The sequence below is a fragment of the Nestor notabilis genome, unplaced genomic scaffold, assembly GCF_000696875.1.
Source record: "Nestor notabilis isolate BGI_N333 unplaced genomic scaffold, ASM69687v1 scaffold14398, whole genome shotgun sequence".
Taxonomy (NCBI): domain Eukaryota; kingdom Metazoa; phylum Chordata; class Aves; order Psittaciformes; family Psittacidae; genus Nestor; species Nestor notabilis.
The window spans coordinates 20,776-40,241 of record NW_009941657.1 but is presented as its reverse complement, the minus strand read 5'-3'; the positions used below and the strand labels follow the sequence as shown (position 1 = coordinate 40,241).

General features: G+C 47.2%; 1 protein-coding gene across 2 annotated transcripts in view; it reads left to right on the top strand.

Moving 5' to 3' along the window:
• The window catches only part of BRPF3 (bromodomain and PHD finger containing, 3), a 20,450-nt gene extending 5,252 nt beyond the window's left edge, over nt 1–15,198 (top strand). The window contains exons 3-13 of one of the 2 annotated variants that reach the window (XM_010021007.1): nt 375–506; nt 2,434–2,571; nt 2,937–3,249; nt 4,523–4,789; nt 4,982–4,984; nt 5,472–5,960; nt 6,980–7,073; nt 9,449–9,546; nt 11,451–11,548; nt 13,290–13,444; nt 15,015–15,198. In XM_010021007.1, the coding sequence (XP_010019309.1) occupies nt 375–506; nt 2,434–2,571; nt 2,937–3,249; nt 4,523–4,789; nt 4,982–4,984; nt 5,472–5,960; nt 6,980–7,073; nt 9,449–9,546; nt 11,451–11,548; nt 13,290–13,444; nt 15,015–15,198 (1,971 nt within the window). The remainder of the gene's footprint in view (nt 1–374; nt 507–2,433; nt 2,572–2,936; nt 3,250–4,522; nt 4,790–4,981; nt 4,985–5,471; nt 5,961–6,979; nt 7,074–9,448; nt 9,547–11,450; nt 11,549–13,289; nt 13,445–15,014) is intronic. The other variant, XM_010021006.1, reaches the window with a different exon arrangement.
• Nucleotides 15,199–19,466: the final 4,268 nt, after the last annotated feature.

The following is a 19,466-nucleotide window of genomic DNA, read 5'->3' as shown; positions in this document are numbered from 1 at the left end:
CTGACTATTTCTTACTGGTTACAAGGAGGATAATGTTAGCTCTTTCTCTGCTCACTTTGCCTTTCTACTGTAAAAGCTTTGGGCTGCCTCTTCCATACACAGCAGCCAAGAGAAAAATTTCCAGCCTCTATAACGAACTTGGATATAAAAGCAGGGAGGGTGTAAATGAGTATGCACTGAAGCATGGTCCCAGAGTGTAGCTACAGGATGATTTAGGCCTAGCTTCACAGATAACATAATATCCAGAAAGGCTGATGTTGTGTTTGTTAGCAAAATGGGGCATCGTTTGTAGCCAGGAGGAAGACTATGAGAACAATTCACAGGGAACACCTACGAAGAGGTTTTATTTCTCACCCTGCTGCTGTGTCTTCCAGAAGGAGCAGGATGAGAAGACCAGCGCAGTGAAGGAAGAGCTGAAGTACTGGCAGAAACTGCGGCATGACTTGGAGCGGGCGCGGCTGCTCATCGAGCTGATCCGTAAGAGGGAAAAACTCAAACGGGAGCAGGTAGGGAGTTTTGGCTGTCAGGGTGCTGCACTTACCTTTAGTCCCATGCAAGCTCCCCATGCTGCAGGGGGAACAGGACAGTTCTTCTTGAGCCTTTTCCTTTTCTTCCAGCGTCTGACTGTTGGATGTGCATCTCTCCCTGTGTCAGTCCCGGACTTGCACTGCTCAGCCTCTGCCCTCAGAAGCAGCACTGGGCTGCAGCAAGCTGGGAAAATGGATTTGCATAACTAATAGTGGCTTTGGTTCCTGACCTACAGCACTGCTTCTGGTTTTTGCAGTGTGGAAGTTAGATCTCCTTTAATAATTGTTGCAGGAGGTTGTTAACACCGACTCCAGAGAAAGGGCTAAATCACAATTCTACTCCTCATTTTTAAAGCTAAAAATCCATGGGGTTTGCCCTCTTAAGTCCATTTTTTTAGAAGAAAGAAGTTTTAAGATGGAGACCATTTACTAAATTTTCCAATTTCTTCTTTGATCTGTGTGCTGTTCTCCAAAGTTGCACCAGTTAAGGTTGCTTCCCAAGCTTACGAGCTTTGCCTGTTGAAGGTCTTTGCTTGCCATGCCTGGTTGGTCTCTGCAGCCACAACTGTGCTCTCTGGCACGAGTATCTTTGAGGACAGCTTCATTAAAGACTCGCCCTGTGCACTATGAGCCTATATGCATGGCCTCAGTCACTGCCTCGGTGCTCTCAGGCTGTCTGCAGGGAACCAGGCAGAGGAAAAGCAGCATCCTCTGTGATCACAGCTTCTCTGCGAGCTGTTTTTTCATGGCCAGAAACTGCCCACAGCTTTTTTGATGGACCCCTTTTTTGGGGTCTTTTTTGATGCCAGTTTGGATAGGAAGATGAAAAGAAAAATCATTCTTGGGCTTTGTTTGCTTTTAGTATCTTGATAAATCCTTATGACAGTTGGCTAAATCCATAAAGGCTTGTTGAAACTTTGGTGTCCTTTATAAAAGGATGTCGTAGAAAAGTGTGCATGTAGTTGGGCCTCTATCCCAGCCCAGCTTTTAGGTGAGTGGAGAAGGATGCTCCAGAGTCCCAAGTCTTTGACTTCTTTCCTTGTTTTGGGGGAAGAGTGTGGTATTTATATCCCACCTTCATTCATTCTCTTACTGATGCTGTCTTGTTGCTTAGCACATCAAATACAGCTTTTTGTAAACAGATTTGCTTTCTTTTGCTACTGAAGTGGTTGATTTAATGACATAATGAGGGATTATAAGATCAAAGAAATTAAAACGTTAAAGGAGAACTAAATACTTCTGTTCCAGTCTCCTTTGAACAGAGTTTCATTGTCAGAGATCAGACTGGTGCTACAACTTGTTTGTTGAAATCAGACAGTGTTAGACACTTCATAAGGGATGGAAGAAACCATATTAGGGATTTGCAGACATCTAACCACTGTTTGGCTTCTGCCTTGAAGTGTGAGACCTTAAATCCTGAGCTTTGTTTGTACTCTGTAGTCTAATTATGGATGTTGTTGTTCCTGTAAACACCTACATACTTCTAACTTTTGTATAGTGTTGCTAATTGGTATAATAACATCTTGAGGCAGGGCGTTCTACAGGGTATTTTACCAGGCATGAGAAGCTTCTTCCTGTTTTCATTTTTAGTTGTATTATTTTCTAATTTTCCAGGCTTTCCTCTTGTTTTGGCTTGGTGAGATTGGATAAGCCCAAATTCCCCATACAAAAAGATTGGACTGTGCAATTACACTCTGAATATCTGCTGATGTACATCCTGCACATGGAGAGAACAAGGTGTTTGCCAGAAATTTTTCAGCAATGAGTCTCCCAGGCTGGTGGTGATGATCTGGGGTTGCCACCACTGAATAGAGCTGGGGTGATGACTCAGGAGAAACTGGAGGGAGACACCACTGACATATCCTGTCCTCTGTAGCAGTGCTCATCACTGTTTTCCCACCTCCAGGTGAAGGGTCAGCAGTTTCAGCAGGCTGCCATGGAGCTACAACTCACCCCTTTCAACGTACTTCTGCGCACAACACTGGACCTGCTGCAGGAGAAGGATGCTGCCCAGATCTTTGCAGAGCCTGTTAACCTGAACGAGGCAAGTCTCTTTCCTAGAGGTGCCTAATGGGTTTTAGATGAGGTAGTGCTGGGCAGAAGCTCGCGTGCTGTCATAGCCCTGGAAGCCACCTTATCCCAAGCTGCAGGTGGACTAAAGAGTATCTCAAAGAGGACTCACAATGGGGCACTCTTCTGGGCCAGAAATAGGGTGTTGCTTTCTGGAAGCTTCAGCACGTCTCAGTAATGTTTTGCAGAGCCAGGATGTGTCTGCCTTGACTGAGTGATACAGAAATGAACCACTGGTGCTGCCCTTTGCTGGTGGAAAGGGCACTGAGTGCTTATGATGGATGCGCTCTGGTTGGCTAGTAAATGGTTTTTGTAATTGTACAGGTTTTATATGTTTAGGTTCCAGATTACCTGGAATTCATTTCCAACCCAATGGATTTTTCCACCATGAGGCGGAAGCTGGAGTCTCACCTGTACCGAACATTGGATGAGTTTGAGGAAGACTTTAACCTTATAGTTACCAACTGCATGAGGTATAATGCTAAAGACACGATTTTCCACCGAGCAGCTGTCCGGCTCCGAGACCTCGGAGGAGCGATACTGCGCCATGCACGGCGGCAGGCTGAAAGCATCGGCTTTGACACTGATGTGGGGATTCACCTGCCTGAGTCACCCAAAACCGAGGACTTTTACCGCTTTTCTTGGGAGGATGGTGAGTGTTAGCCTTTGGTTTTTTCAGGTACATCATAACTGTGTTCTTTGTTCTGAGCGTGTCACTCAACCCGCCGGAAATCAGAGCCATCATTCAGCTTTCCTATCCATCTGTTTACCTAAGTATGTATCTAACTCCTTTAGAGCCTCAAAGGGCAGGATTTCAGGTGTGCCGGGCATTCTGAGCTAGGTGCAGCTTAGGAAGAAGTTCTTCCCCATGAGGGTGCTGAGGCACTGGAACAGTCTGCCCAGAGGAAGTGGTGAATGCTCCGTCCTTGGCAGTGTTCAAGGCCAGGTTGGGGACAGGGGCTTGGAGCAACCTGGTCTAGTGTGAGGTGTCCCGGCCCAGGGCAGGGTATTAGAACTGGATGATCTTAAGATCCTTTCCAACCCAAACCATTCTATGATTCTATGCCTGTCTCAGAAGAGCTTTGTAACTGCCCATGCTGTTTGATTTGTGCCATGGCTGTAGTATGAACTTGGTATTTTAAAGAGCAGGGCAAAAATGGATCTAGGATTTCTTTGCTCTGAGGGAGGCCTGTGCATTTCATTATAAATTGGCAAGGTGCAAAGCAACTGGGTTTGATGGAGCACTGAGGGCTGGGAGGAGCTTGATGTAGGGTTAATGTCCTGGGACACAAGGCAGTCTTTCTAGCTGAGACTTCCCATTCACAACACGACCACTGCCATCTGGAGATGCAGCTCGAAACCATTGGATGAATAGCTTGGCTAAATTTAGCATAGGATATTGCTGCCATCCAGCACGTAGAGCTTGCAGTCTGCCATCCAGTTCGTAAATGTTGCAGGCCTTTTAGATGCAGATGTCTGTTAGGAAACTTGTGTATATGGGAACACGTCTGTCAGCTGTCTGCCCCACTCCTGCAGATGCCAGCCCTTCAGCAGAGCCAGAGGAATGGCAAACATGTTATGTTTTGACCAGTTCTGTTTGTGGTCTGATTTTGTTGTTTAATCTGGCAATGAAATAGGTTTCTGCCAAGGACCTGCACTGTGAACTGTCACGGGTGCAGATGTATGTCCTTTCACTGTTGCCCCTGGGACGGTAATGGGAACTGGAGGGTGGAGCAAGTTAAATCAGCTGCTCTGTACCCAAATGAAGGAAGTCTGAGCTCCAAGGTTAACATGTGCAGAATCCCCAGACTAAAGCAATTGCTTCATGAATAGTATCAAAGAGAACGAGGCATGGCAGTGGTCCCAAAAGCTTCTTCAAGAAGCCTTACTCCTTCCCTTCACTGTTACAATCTCTTTCGATGCAGTGGATAACATCCTCCTCCCAGAGAACCGGGCTCACCTCTCCTTGGAGGCCCAGCTGAAGGAGCTTCTGGAGAAGCTGGACATGGTGAGCACCATGCGGTCCAGCGGTGCCCGGACGCGACGTATCCGGCTTCTGAGACGGGAGATCAACTCCATTCGGCAGAAGCTGGCCCAGCAGCAGAACAAGACCATGCCCAATGGGGAGCCTGTGCTGAGGGAAGAGGGGCTGGATAAAACACCAAGGGATGGGGATGAGGAAGGGGAGAAAGGTAAGAGGTTACAACAGTATGCAGGAGTACTGTATGCAGTTCTGGTGTCCTCAACATAAGAAAGACATGGAGCTGTTGGAGCAAGACCAGAGGAGGCCATGAGAATGATAAGGGGGCTGGAGCACCTCCTGTATGACAGGCCGAGAACATGGGGATTTCAGCCTGGAGAACACCTGCATGGTGACCTCGGAGCAGGTTCCAGTATCTGAAGGGGGCTACAAGGATGCTGGAGAGGGACTCTTCATCAGGGACTGTAGTGATAGGATAAGGGGTGATGGGTTCAAACTTAGAGAAGGGAAGTTCAGGTTAGAGATAAGGAAGAAGTTCTTTACTATGAGTGTGGTGAAGCACAGGCTGCCCAAAGAAGTAGGAATGCTCCATCCCTGGCAGTGTTCAAGGCCAGGTTGGACAGAGCTTTAGGCGACAGGGTTTAGAGTGAGCCATCCCTGCCCACTGCAGGGGGTTGGAACTGGATGATCTTAAGATCTTTTCCAACCTAAACTACTCTATGATTCTATGATTTTAGCTCCAGCTCTCTAGTGCATGTCAGCAGTCAAGACCTGCTGTTTCTTCTATCTGTAGCCTTTGTGAAAGATGGGAATGGCTGTGGAATAACTCTTTGGGAGTTTTGGGAAATAACTATTTCTAGGGTGTTCAAGCAGATTCTTTATTCCTTTAACAGATGATTCCAAGCCCCCGCACCCTCCAACCCTGGAGCCCACAGGACCTGCACCCTCCCTCTCAGAGCTGGACTCTCTACAGGACCCTCCAAAACTCAAACCCATCAGTGAAAGCAAGTCCTTGAACCAGCTGCAGAAGAGGGTGGTGTCGGACAGGGAGCTCTTTGACAAGAAGGCTCTGCAGCGGGAGAGCCAAGCCTTCCAGCGCCTGCTCAGTGACAACGGGCTCAACGGGCTGGCCTTGCCCCCTGCAGACACCCCCTCCAGCCCTGCCTTCAGTGGTGTGGGCCGACGGACATCTGTCCTGTTCAGAAAGGCTAAGAATGGAGTGAAGCTGCAGAGGGGCCTGGACTGCTCTCTGGAGAACGGGGAGGACCAGCAACTTTCACCCTCCCGCCCCGACGGGGAGCAGCAAGCCCGGAAGCGGCCTCAGAGCAGGACCTGCAGTGAGAGTGATGGAGAGAAGTCACCCAGGCAGGCAGGACAGAGAGGTAATTGCTTGGGATTTCTCTTCCTTTTGAATCCTTGGGAACTGTGTGATGGGGCTGAGGGATTGGGAGTCTGAAGTAAAGACATTTGCATCCAAACTACTCACCTGAAACTCCCTTTATGCTTGGGGGAAACAGTGTCTGTTGTCAGACGTGCCTGGTGAAAGCTCCAGCTCTTCCACACGTGTCTGAAATAGGGCAGACAAGATCAGGATTGTCAGAACAAGATGCTCCTTGTGGCACTTACATATTTACAGGTAGAAAAACCAGTAGTGGCTTTGGCATGAATTTGCCCTTTGTATGGCTAATGGGGAACCTGGTGGTGGTGGTACCTTGGATGGGAGAAGGCATTTCTTGTTCTTTGGGCTTGGGGATGCTCACTGGGGTCATTCCCTGTCCATCCCACCCGTCCCTGGTTGTGGGATCTTGTCTAAGCTTGGAGATGATGCCAGCTCTCTGTGTAGGCATCTCTCTGGTGCACAGAGCAGTAAACCTGTCAGTGAAGAGAAGATAGCCAGCATCTGGGGCAAAGAAGTGGAACATTCCCCTTACAGCTACAGTGACAGAGAGGAAGGTGGTGGTGAGCTGCCTTCTGCCCAGGGGCAATTTGCTCTGTCCACTGGAAAACCTTGTTCCCAGAAACTGAAACCAGTTTTTCCTAGAGCATTTTTCTCTCAGCACCTCTTCCAAATGATACTTGGAAGCCAGATGAGCAAGTGGTTCATTTCCTGGCCTCTGGGCTTCCCTGGTGAGCTGGCTCTCCTGTTCCATCCCTGGGCACTTCTCTAGCACTTATTTCTTCAGAGACTGCCTGATTTTTCATGTGTTACGGGTAGAAATACCTCTTATTGGCCACCTTTGCAGCTGAGTCTGGGGAACTCAGTACAGAATTTTCCTCTGTGGCTGAAGCACCCATCTTTGTGGATGTGAGTCATGGGACAGTGACCCCACTTGAGCCTTGGTAGCATCTTTGTGTTTTACTGCTTCTTCTCTGGACTGATTCCCACTTGTCTCCTTGGCAGGAGTGACCAATGGCTTTGTGAAGCACACAGAGAGTGGCTCTGACTCCGAGTGCAGCTCTGGCCTGGGCAGTGGGCTGGTGTTTGAAGCCTGCAGGTAAGTGCTCCATGCAAAACTGTCCCCAGAACACCTTCTGTGTCTGGATTAATCAGCCTTGTTTTATTGTTCAACCTCTTTGTTTCAACCCCAACCCAAACTGTTACTTCTTTTGTGTGTTGACCCTAAAAGACAAAGACCAGAACTAGGCACTTCAAACAGGCCTGAACAGACTTAAAGCAAATGTCTGTCATCTTTTGGTCTGATGTTGGGGTACCATATCTATTGTCTGGTCTTATCTACCTGTCCAGCCCTCCTCACACTGACTCTAGTAATTTCACAGCCCTTTTACTGCATGGTAAAACCTGCATTTTGCCACCATCACCACTGTGTGTGGCAGACTGAGCATATTGGACCTCGATGGGTAAGATCATCCAGGACAGGCAGAAGCACAACTTTCTTATTGATATTCTTAGTAATATTTTCAGTGCCTTGAACATGTTGTTGCCCTCTGCTTGTCTTTGATGACACAGAGGATGACCCATCACTAGAGAAATATGTTCAGACATTTCCTCCCAATGCACGTACTCAGTTAGTCCTGTAAGATTTCAAGCTTGCAATGTCAGTTGTGCACTTTTACAATCATAAAACTCCCCATGTTCACCCATTCTCGGGTCTGAACATACAAACTATGAGCTGTGTAACACCTAATTCTGGTTGGATCCCAGGAGCATTTTTCAAATGAAAACTTCACTCTGCTCTGCAGAGTGATCCTAAATGTTGGTTGTCAAAAGAGGTGGATAATTTTGCAGTTGTAGCTAAGGTTTGATTAGTGTTTCCATTATAAATCTGTTCACAAAGGCTTTTTGTGCCCTTGATAAAGGGCAAGGCCCTGGGTTCAGAGGAGCAGTTTTGGTGCCAGGGCTTTGTCCTGTGGCAGAGGGATCCCACTCCACAGTCAGGTCCCAGGCAGCCCGAGGGAAGCACGGGGCACCACAGTAAATGATTTCTCAGCACAGGCTGAGCCCCTTGGAGGAATGAGACCTCCAGCTTTTCTCTGAGGTGAGAAACCCACCCATTTCTTCATCTCTCCCCTCTTCTCTGGGCTGTGTGCCCACATCTTCAGCTCAGTCATTGCCTCTTCTGTAAGCCTGTGCAGATCTCACCAGAAGCTCATTGCAGGAGGGCTGGACTAAAAGGCTTTTGAAGTTCCCTTCCAGCCCAAACTATTCTGTGATTCTATTGCAATAAACTGTTGTCAAGTGAAGAGCTGCATCACAGGGAAAAAAAGGAGAGACCTGGATTCACACATAGTTACAGTGTCATTTAAATGAGGGCCCTTGAGTCATGCAGAAACCCTTCACTGGGTGAGGGTACTGTCAGAACAGGACCAGGAGCAGAAACTTCCTTTCAAACTGTGTCTTGGCCTTATGGCCACACTGAACTTGCCTCTGTTTCCCCCTCTGTAAGCAAGGGAAACAAACTGGAATTCACAGGGGAGTGTGGGGACTTGTTAGTTGGTGTTTGTATGGTATTTTGAAGATGAAACCTGTGATATAAGTGCTTACGACTATAATTGCCAGCAATTCACATAGCAAAAATTACATTAGAGCTACGTGACACCCACAAAACAAGGAATTAAAACATGTCTCATGGATAACTTGCACAATTACTCTGTTCAGGAACTGCTCTGTTTACTCCCTTTTCTCCAGTCTCTCCTTTTGAGCACCAGATTCACCCAGAATGGGTTATTAGAAAACTTTAAAAGAAAAACAGAAAAAAATCCTCAAGAAGTGGAAAAAACATGATTGCTTGAGGTGGAGATAGTCAGTTTGCTATCTCTAATATTGTGGTGATGAGGTGAAGGCCGTGGGCTGAGAGAGAGAGTCCCAACTGCAGAGATATGCTCCATCCTTGGCAGTGTTCAAGGCCAGGTTGGGGAGCATCTTGGGTGACATGGTCTAGTGTGAAGTGTCCTGCCCATGGCAGAGGGGTTGCAACTAGATGATCTTAAGATCCTTTCCAACCCAAACCATTCTATGATTCTATGGGTCTATGACTGATTCTATGTTGGAGCTATGTTGGAGGGCTGCTCAATTGTCTCTGAAGTCGGTACCCGACTGGGTGAGCTCATGTAAGCTCCAAACATCATATCAGCTCTTCAGCATGAGGTCTTTGCTGGCTTGCTTTCTCATGTTCATAGCTTGGTTTCTGGTAGGCCTCTTTCATTGCTCGTGGCAAAGCTGGGATGGTGTCCAGTGTACTTGCACCAGAAGAGATGTATAGATGACATTTTGCTCAAGGAGTCACTGTTCTTTTCATGTCAGTGATGTTCCAGTGTTTAAAACAGAGCTGGGGAATCCATTTCTTTGGCTTTGTTTTCAAGGGTAATCTGCTTTCTCCAAATGCCTTACTTTTCCATATCTTTCCAACAGTGGTTTGATGCCTCCCAAGAGGAGTCGAGGGAAGCCGGCTCTTTCTCGAGTGCCCTTCTTGGATGGTGTGAATGGAGACTCTGATTACAGCAGCTCAGGTGAGAACAGCTCTACAGCACAGCCTGCTCTGGTCCCAACACTCCATCTGAACCAAGAGGAGCAGGTCTCAATGCAGGAACCAGTCCTGGGTGAAGTACCCAGATTGTACTGTCAGGCTGCTTACCTGCCCATGCATTGCTGCCTGCTTGGTTACAAGTGTAGGTTATTGTATAAAAGGATTTTCCTACTTCCACATTTGCTGGTGTTCTCCTCAGCTGGGTGCTTTCTGTAGGTCTGGTGTGTATAATGTACCTGGCACTGTCTTCACCTGTTCTGGGACTAGTTCTCTTCAGTGGTGCTGCAATACAAACAGTAAATCATCATTTTATGTAAGAGAAGTCTCTCTGGAGATGACTTCGTGGCTGCTCCCTCTTGTATTGCTGTCATTGCTTTCAATGTCTTTGTAACAAAGTCATCTTTGCCAGACTGTGCTGTACAGCTGGAAAATTAAGTCACACTCCTCTAGTCCTACCCAAGGCACTACACCAATCTTGCAGTGCTCACATGAGCAGATTCTTGTCCTTCTTACAGTGTCTCAGTACTCGAGTTACTGCAGGTTTATGCTGAAATCAGAACTCAGCTTTGTATCCCTGGTACTCTCCGTACAGCTCCGGTGTGCTGGCTCCTATCTCCTTGGGAGCCATTATTATCCCAGACCCCAGGCACTCAACAGGCTGCTTTGGAGATAAGCTGACAGAGCAGGGCTGGTGCTGGGAGAATTAGAATCAGTGGGAGAATTCTGTGGTTTAGAACATCATTTCATTATGGAGGAATGCACCTGGAATGCAGTAGTGGAGAAGCACATCAGATCCGTTTGGCACGGAGCTCTTTTGGGTCATACTTAGTGTTTTCTAGATTCAGTTTGACTCCTGGTAAAGCCAGTGTTAGACCATTTCCTCCCCAGAGCAAGCACTACTGCTGTAAAATTCACATGAATGGAGATTACTCCTTTTCCAGGATCAGGAGCTGGTAGATGAGTTACTCATGTGTTGAATGGGTCCTTTGCCATGCCATACTTCTGACAAGTTTGAAAAATTAATGGTTAATAGTCTTCTGTCCATTAGAACCAGGCATTTCCCACAGTCATCTAATAGCCCCACAGTATTATGGTATTAGAATAGTCTAGAGATTTGTGTTTAGGAGGAGTTAAAATGAGCTGTCTGAACAGTGGTTCAAAGTAACCTCAGATACAGCTTCATCAGTTCCGTTGAGGATGGATTTGGCTTGGTGGAGCCTAAGGGACCAAATTCATCTCTCATATACCCATTTGATTTCAGTGGTACAGCAGCTGTTCACTCCAGAACTGAATTTGATTCATAGTTCCATATTGAAGAGTTCATCTGAAGCTACATGCACTAATAGACTTAGACCCATGATTTAGGAGACTGTGGCTTTATCTTAATGCAGAACGTGACTGTATTGACAGAGCATAAAGCTGGACATTCACTGTGGACAGGCTGGATCTCACTGCACCTTACATTTTACCATAAACTTACTGCAGATGAGATCTTCCTTACTGCAGAGAGGCCTTATCACATCTGGTTTGGATACTCAATGCATGTAGGTGCAAACAATGAACAGCTTTCCATTTTCCTCTAGATCTTGGTTAAGAGAAATTGCTTGAGATTATGCAGATGATTAAACAACAAAGAGCTGGACAATAGGTTTGTTATGAAAAAAGGTGGAATTCCAGCTTTCTGCTTGCTGCAGGAGCAAATAAAAGAAGAAACAGAAATATTGTCAGTATGTTCTAAGTACAAGAGTGGTTCATCTGTTGAAGCTGATTGCTGCTGAGACAGTGCAGGCCATCACACCCAGGTTAGATGACAGTGTGGTTTCTTGTATTACCATAACCCCCTGGCTAGCAGTCACCCTTCTAAGCCATGTCTCCTTTATCCCTTAGGCAGGACTCTCCTGATGTCTTTTGAAAATCAGGCTGAGCTGGAGCCCTTGGAGCTCGTGTGGGCCAAGTGCCGTGGCTACCCCTCCTACCCTGCCTTGGTAAGTACACCACTGCTTTCATGCATCCTGTACCTGCATTGCAGGTAGCCCAGACACAGTGGTAGGGCTCAGTGTAACCAAGCAGAACAGGAAAACTTCCCAAAGTCATGCAGTGTGCCCTTATTATTTCCTTTTCCCTTTGCACAGGGAATTTTCCCTGTCCTCACTGTTTCCAAGCACTGCAGGGGATTCATAAAACATTGATCTCTCGGTGCCAGGAACAGGAGGAGATCTTTCCTCTCCTCTCCTCTCCACTCTGTAGGGATTGGGAAAGTGATCAGTACTGCTGGCATGAGAAGACCTACATTTTACAAAGGCAGGCACCAGGTTCCACTGGTGCCCAACTGCCTGCACGGTTTCCTGTATAGTGAGTACAGCTCCCTATGGTCTTGTGAGGGACATACTCTCTTCCAGTAACCAGTTTGATGGTTTGATTTAAATATGAGAATATATTCATGTGTTTGCATCTAGTCCTTTGAATGATAGTTCCTTAACATTTATCCATCTTTGGATATTTGACTGTTTTAAGGTGAAATCCATAAACCTGGCTTCAGTTCCAAAGCCAGACACAACATGCAGTTGTTGCTAGGAAGTGCCAGTCCCACTGCAGGCTTTTATGTGTTAAGTTATTGACAGAGATGGCTGAAGTGAGTATATAAATAAGAACATGGGATAGAACAACATTTTGGGTTTTCTGCTACTTTTAAATAGATCCCTCGAGATGTGGCTCTTCTGCCATCTCTAAGTGGGAGCCCACAGGAGGGAACAGCTATGGATCTGCTGGCTTTGTCGGCCAGCCAAAGCACTTTTAGATCTCTGTGTTGCTATAGCCAGAGTTAAACTGTGTGTTAACATGGATTTAACCACTGAGATTGCCCCCCCCAAAAGGCATATTTCTGTAACAACAGTCTCTTGCAGTGCTGAAGTGTCTCCAATTCCTGCAGTTGGCCAATATCAAAGGCAAGCTGCTTTTCGAGCCCTTAGGAGCCAAGATCAGGAGGCAAACAGGAGCAGATTGAGTGTTGTGCACATGGCAGGGGGTTGGAACTAGATGATCTTTAAGGTCCTTTCCAACCTGAACCATTCTCTGATTTTGTGATTGTGTCCACCCTTTGCTTCTTCTCCCATGATCACATAGCAGAGATGTCTGACACTGACTTCTGCTTTATACGGGGAGACTCACTGTGTCTGTTGTTACTCCCCTCCAGTGACCCCAGTCTGTGTTCCCCATCCCTGACAAAGCTGTCACTGCTCATCCACTCTCTCAGAATGTTGACCCTGGTTCTGCTCTAGTAGCAGAATAAATCTGAACAATGCCACTGAAGTCAACTGGACTGCACTGGGATGGAGCTGGTGTCAACCTCACTGTGCCTACTGCCTACAGCAGTGGTGTTACGTTTGTTGTATGCATTTGGAATGAGGGAGGGAAATCCTTCATTGAACACAGTGATACTGAGTTTCTACTAAATTACAATTGGTGTAAATGCATCTACATTCTCACAGAACCACATACTTACAGCTTCTTCCTTTTTTAACATAAGGTGCTTGACTTTTGGACTGAGTGGTTTCTCTTCCACAGGGGAAGACAAAAAGAGCCGCTGAGACAGAACATTCCGCTTACACGTCCCAAGTAGATCTTCATCGTCTAGCTTGGATAGATTGAAAGAAAAGAGAAAGAAAATGCATTTTCTGCAGTACTTGAAGGGGTTTGTACTTAACTGTCTTTTCCCTGTGTCACTAGATAATTGATCCCAAGATGCCACGTGAAGGTTTGCTCCACAATGGGGTCCCCATCCCAGTTCCACCCGTGGATGTGTTGAAGTTGGGGGAGCAGAGGCAGACAGAGGCAGGAGAAAAGCTCTTCCTCGTCCTTTTCTTTGACAATAAGAGAACCTGGTGAGTGCTGTGGCAGAGGGGGAAGATTTAACATAATCTCTGGTACATGGGAGCATGCAGGGATTATGATGATGGTGATGTTACAGGAAAATTGGAGATTTTAAACAAGAAGCAGTCAAGCAGAGTCATAAGGAAGGCAGCATGCTTTTCCTGGCACAAAAGCATGACATCTAACATGGTGAACAGCCCAGCATCCTTCACCCAAGGCTCACATCACCACAAAAATACTGAGGCACATGGAGAACCAATTTAATAGTCCAAATCCGCAGCAGATTCGAGAAAGCATTTGACTTTAAAACTCCAGGAGACTGAGCAGCCAGTTCCAGTGCTGCACAAAAGATTGGCCAAAAATCTCCAGGGTAACATTTTCCAAATGCTGGATTTATTCCGAAATCTCCAGGGTAACATTTTCCAAATGCTGGGTTTAGTCCATATTTAGACTTGCCTGATTTTGTCAGAGGTGCTGAGTACCTGCACTTTTCAAATCAAGGTATTTATGTAAGATGGAAATGCAGATGTAAGCAACTGGTTCAGGGCAAGTGAAATACCTCAAGGCCTGATCTACCTCAGACTGACTCTGCTGATTTTATTGTCAGTGGCTGACCACGTTACCATGCTCACATGGAAACAATAACTCTGCCACATCCAATAAGCCACAAACCAGTGATGTGCCTCAAAAAATAAAGCTTTGAAATGCATGCGTGAAGCAGTAGGAAAATTGGAACACGTGGAGAATTATGCTGGAAGAGGTGAGTCCCTGCAATGAGGCAGCAGGCACATGCTGAACCCACTGGATGCAAATGCTGCAATGGACCATGACTTTAAAAAGGAGCCTAGTGGTGCTTTGAGAGCCCTTTTCCTTCTTAGTCTCCATGGGAAGGTCTTTGCTGGCATCCTTAGAAGAGCAAGGAACCAGGAGATCAGGGAAGGGCAAGGGGATGAAGGAAGGATGTGAACATTGCCCCTCTTGGGGAAGCTGAGAAGGGGATCATGTTTGCATCACTTGATGGGTATGTTTGTGTCCTCTGGGGAAAAGAGGTGCCAAGGGACACGCTCCTGAGGCTTTTTATTAGTACAGTGCATTGTTTCACTGTCCCTGATTACCAGAACCACTTGGTACAGGGCATGCTCTTCAAAGAGGTACTAATGAACAGTGTTTAGCAGAACATCAGTGGCAGTGCCGTGCTTCCTGGTGCTGTAGTCATCAGTTCTCACAACACCTAAATCCAAGCTTGAAATTGAAACTACCTTCCCAATGAAAATCACCATTTCCTTGGCTTTGCCCTGCTCTGGTGGATGTTTACACTCTTAAGGAGCCACTTAGAGTGGGTATGAGAGCCAGGCACGTTGGAGCAGTTGCTGCCTGCAAGGAGCTCGGGAGGCCCTTAGTGACAGGGGTTAGTGGTGGCCTTGGCAGTGCTGGGGAATGGCTGCACCTTGATGATCTTAAAGGTCTTTTCCAACCTTGATTCTATGGTTACGAGGGCAGGAGGCCTTCAGGTCTTTGCTCTTCCTTCCCCCTTCCCCTCTGGATGCTCTTGGTGATGGGACTTTGCACTCTCTATTGCAGGCAGTGGCTTCCACGTGACAAAGTCTATCCCCTCGGTGTGGACGACACAGTGGACAAGTTAAAGATGATGGAAGGACGGAAAACCAGCATCCGCAAGTCTGTGCAGGTGGCATATGACCGAGCCATGATCCACATGAGCCGTGTGCGGGGGGATCATCCCTTCCTTACATCCAACTACCTGTAAGGGCTCGGGGTGGCTGGTCCTCCTTTTCCTCCAGAGCCCGCGCCCGCTGTGGCGGCAGAGCGGATCACTGCGTGCACTGACCGGCCGGGGGACACCAATCCCAGCAGCTGTCAGCACTCCTTGAAGTACCCTGAAACGTGCCAAAAAGCCTGTCCAGCTTCTTTCTGAATGTGTCTCACTGAAGAGCTGGCAGGAGGTGAAATGTAGAGTCTACAGGGCCGGGAGGAAGGTAGTTAGGAGAAGCTGCCAGCGACGGGAGCCAAGGTGAGCCGATGCAGTGAGCAGAGCTGGGATGTTTGGACCTCGGGCACCTCCCTCGGGGGGTTTTAAGTCATCAGCCAGCCCTGAGTAATTCCCAGGAGCCCGCGACCACTGTAACTGAACCAGGATCCTTTATGGAAATCCCAACTGGACTTTCTTGTGCCAAATTTACCCAAACCATCATTGGCCTTTTCATTTTCCTTTGTTTTAAATGACGTTGATTGTCCCATCACATTCAAAACCAAAAGGCGTAGCTGGGCGTTCACCTTCTGATCTTCCTGCCTACGTCCATAGTGTTTTCATGTTTGATTTCTCTCATTTCGTTTAGAAAAGCTGAGATATTTTGGTAACCTTCCCCTCTGCTGCACACACTTACATGAAAGAGCTTTAAATACGGAAAGCAAAGTACCTGAGTTGTGTGTGTGTGTGTATGTCCTAGAAATTTCCTTGGTAGTTTCACATTTAGATGCTGATTTCTGTGACTGTGCTTGTTCCAGCAACATTTCCTATCATGGTTTAGTACAGAACTGAGTCTAAGCAAAGAGAGCTTCCTTCTTTTAAGAAGCAAAACTAATTTTGGAGGTGTCTGATGAGCTGGAGCAGCTTTGCAGGCACTGAGGTTGATCAGGGTTGGAGGGAGATACATCTTTTGTGTTGCTTTATGCACATTTGGTGTAAGGCTCCTCTTCTTTTCTTCCCTTTTTTCTGTCTCTAATGTGTTTCTCTAGCTTGGGTTGGGTTGAAACCAAGCACTAAATAGAGCACATGACCATTTTGCCTTTCCTTCTCCCACACACAAGTATCTGTTCCCTGGTGTGTGGGTCTCCAGCATTGTCATCCATTAAATCCCAAGTGAGCCCAGCTCTGCAGACAATCCCTGGCTTTGTGGGTTTGCATTGCAAAAACCAGGGACAACTCGTGTTTGGAAACTTGATGACAAAAATCTTTTCTATTAGCCAAGGACTTGGTGATTTCTTGTGCTGTGTATCCCTTTTTGCTTTCCCATGTGAAGAACCAAAGGTGCAGAGCAAGATTGTAGATTGAATTATCATCATTTCGCTTTTTAACTCAATATTTTTTTATTGTTTTAACTTTTTCATACTGAAGAGAATGTGTGTGGGGGTGTCAAAATAATAATAATAATAATAATTGCTAGTGACTAGTGGGGAGTAATCACTGCCATTTCTACTTGGTCTACTTTTTTAAGATACCACTTCTTATAGATTGGGACGTGGAACCACACTTTAAGGAAGAGATTCCTGTAACATAAAGAGATGGGGCATAGGATTTTGTAAAAATAGTAATATTAATAATGCCTATGGAGTGTGGCAAGGGAAGGATGATGTGTAAATAGCTGTAAAATACTGTTCTAAATTATTTAGACCTCTTGTCACCATTCTTGAAGTCCTCAGTTGTGTTGCTGGGTCTTTTATATGCACACAGTGTAATTTATTTAAAGGAACATACACTTTGCCGGGTGGTAGCTCAGCTGTGGACTTGTGACCTGTGTATATGTTCTAAGATCTTGGGAGTTGGGGTTTTGGGGGGTTGGTTTGGTTTTGAAATGCCATTTTAGGCTTGGAAGTGGCTGATACCCTGCTGTTGCTCCGGGACCCAAACATTACTGTCAGTCTGCTGTAAAGCACAGAGCGCTCTATTTATTGTAGAAAGTGAGTTTATTTGCTTTCTAGAATTGTTTATATCAGATGGTATAAGAGAAGTAATAAGAAAATCTATGCTTGAAAAGAAGATGCTAATTTTACCTACTATAATCTGACTGTCTGAGACTATATTTTCTCTCTGAGAAATAAATGTTCTAATGTATAAAAGCAGAGTCCTTCCTTGCTAGTGTTGAACTGAGATCAAGGTCATCGCTCATCGTGGTGGCTTTTGTTCATCCCAGTCATCCCAGATGCAGGTGGAAGGAGCAATGACAGGGAAGGCACACATGGAAGAAGCATCTCCAGAAGGTGTTTGCTCCTTGTGCAACAGGTGACAGCATTTGGGTGCTGCAGGATGGGAGCCCTCTGGGCTGGAGCTGGCTGAGAGCCCTTAGAGGGATGGGAATTGGGAATATGGGGCTTCAATCCCATCTCCTGGTGATGCCCTTGGTGAGCCTGGGGGTTTCTCAGCAGTGCTCTTGCGTTGTCTCTTCCCAAAGATGCATTTTCCCTCCAGCACAGGCTGCAGGTGGTGCTGCACCATCTGGGCCCCTCTCATGCAGACCCTGTTTCCCTGGAGGCTGCTGCTCCCTGAGGATGCCGGAGTCATTCTCATCCACTACAAGCACGAAACCCTTCTGGGGACAGAGGCACAGATCCACTACTGTGCCCCAAAACCCTGCAGGAGCCAGGGGAGGCTTTTCCCTTCCTTTCCCCCACATGGTGCTGTCAGCCTCAGCATCACAAATCCAGCAGGAGACACATGAAGTCACCTCTTTCAAGGCCTTATCCTGGCTCTCACCGCCTGCCCTACAGCATGTCCCCTGCCTCTGGGCTCAGACAACTACCAGCCTGAAACATGAAGAGCTCCAGCTGCTGCTGATCTCCCATCCCAGCCCCTGTGGGGCTGTCGTGGTCCCAGACCCTCAGCATCACAGAATGGTTTGGAAAGGACCTTAAGATCATCCAGTTCCAACCCGCTGCCTTTGCTCATCTCCAACTGATTCTGAAATTAAATTCCCATTTGCCCCCTTTACAGGTTTGCCCCTTTGATGCATCAGCCTTTAATCTGAAGGCAGAGCTCCATGGGTTTGCAAACCTGGATTTGTCCTGCCTGGATCCAGCATCTCCCAGAACGGCTGCCAGTGGCACCTTTGCCTGAGACTGGTGATACATTTCCAGTGGTGCAAGGAATGCTTTCTGGCAGAGGAGTTTCATAGAACTATGGGTTGGAAAAACCTTTAAGCTCATCCAGTCCAGCCCTTCCCCAGCGCTGCCAAGGCCACCACCAACCCCTGCACTGAGGCCTCGTCTACCCGGGCTGTGAACACGGAGGGACGGTGACTTCAGCCCTGCCCTGGGCAGCCTGTTCCAATGCCTGAGCACCCTCTGGGCAAGGAATTGTTCCTCAGCTCCAACTAAACCTGCCCTGGGGCAGCTTGAGGCCATTTCCTCTTGTCCTGTCACTTGTTCCGACCCCAACCTCATTTTACCCCCCACCTCACCCCCACTTCCATTTCCCCTTGATTCCCAGGGTGCTCCTGCCAGTTCTTGGCACTCTTACCAGAGCTGGTGCACTGCAATTCAAATGCCTTCATGGTTTAAAGCAAATCCAAGCTCCTTATCACCATTCCTACCCTTTTCCCAAGGGCAGCTGGTTTGATGGGTACAAACACCCCCAATTTCCCAAGGTCCCGCACCCACTGCAGCACCCCAGGAATGTGGCTCCTTCCTCCTGTTGCTGCACTCTCCCCTCACCCCCCCCGATGCCCTGTGCTGGGATTTGATGGATTATTTTGGGGACTGAAAGGAAAAAAAGAGAAAAAAATTCGGTAAGAAGTAGGTAAATTTTACTGCATCTCAAGCCTTCACAGCTTGTTTTGGATTCCTGTAACAGGAAGGTTCAGTGGTGCACAGTGTGCCCAGGCTCAGGGAGAGCTGCAGGGGATGGGGAAGGTATTAAAAGGGGAATTCTTCAATTTACTTTCTACCATTTCCACCTGTTGCAAAATCAAGGAGGATTTAGCAACAAGAAGGATGTTGGGCAGCTGCTTCTCCAGTGGAAAGCACCGGAAAAGAGCATCCATGGACCTACCTCATCCCAGTTGCTGCCCCTCGACCTCCCTGCTGGCACGTTAATAAACCAGCTTCCCCCTCCCAACCTGTCTTTTCCTCTTTAACAAATGAAATGGTGACTTCCCAAACGGTTCCGCAGCTCAAAGGTTTCCATGACAATGGCATCTTCCAGCTGCAGCATCAGCTTCACCCCCCAGGCCTGAAATGGAGGGAGATGGGAGTGGGGCAGGGAGGGTGGTGAAGGGGATGTCTCAGCACCCGTTTTTGGGT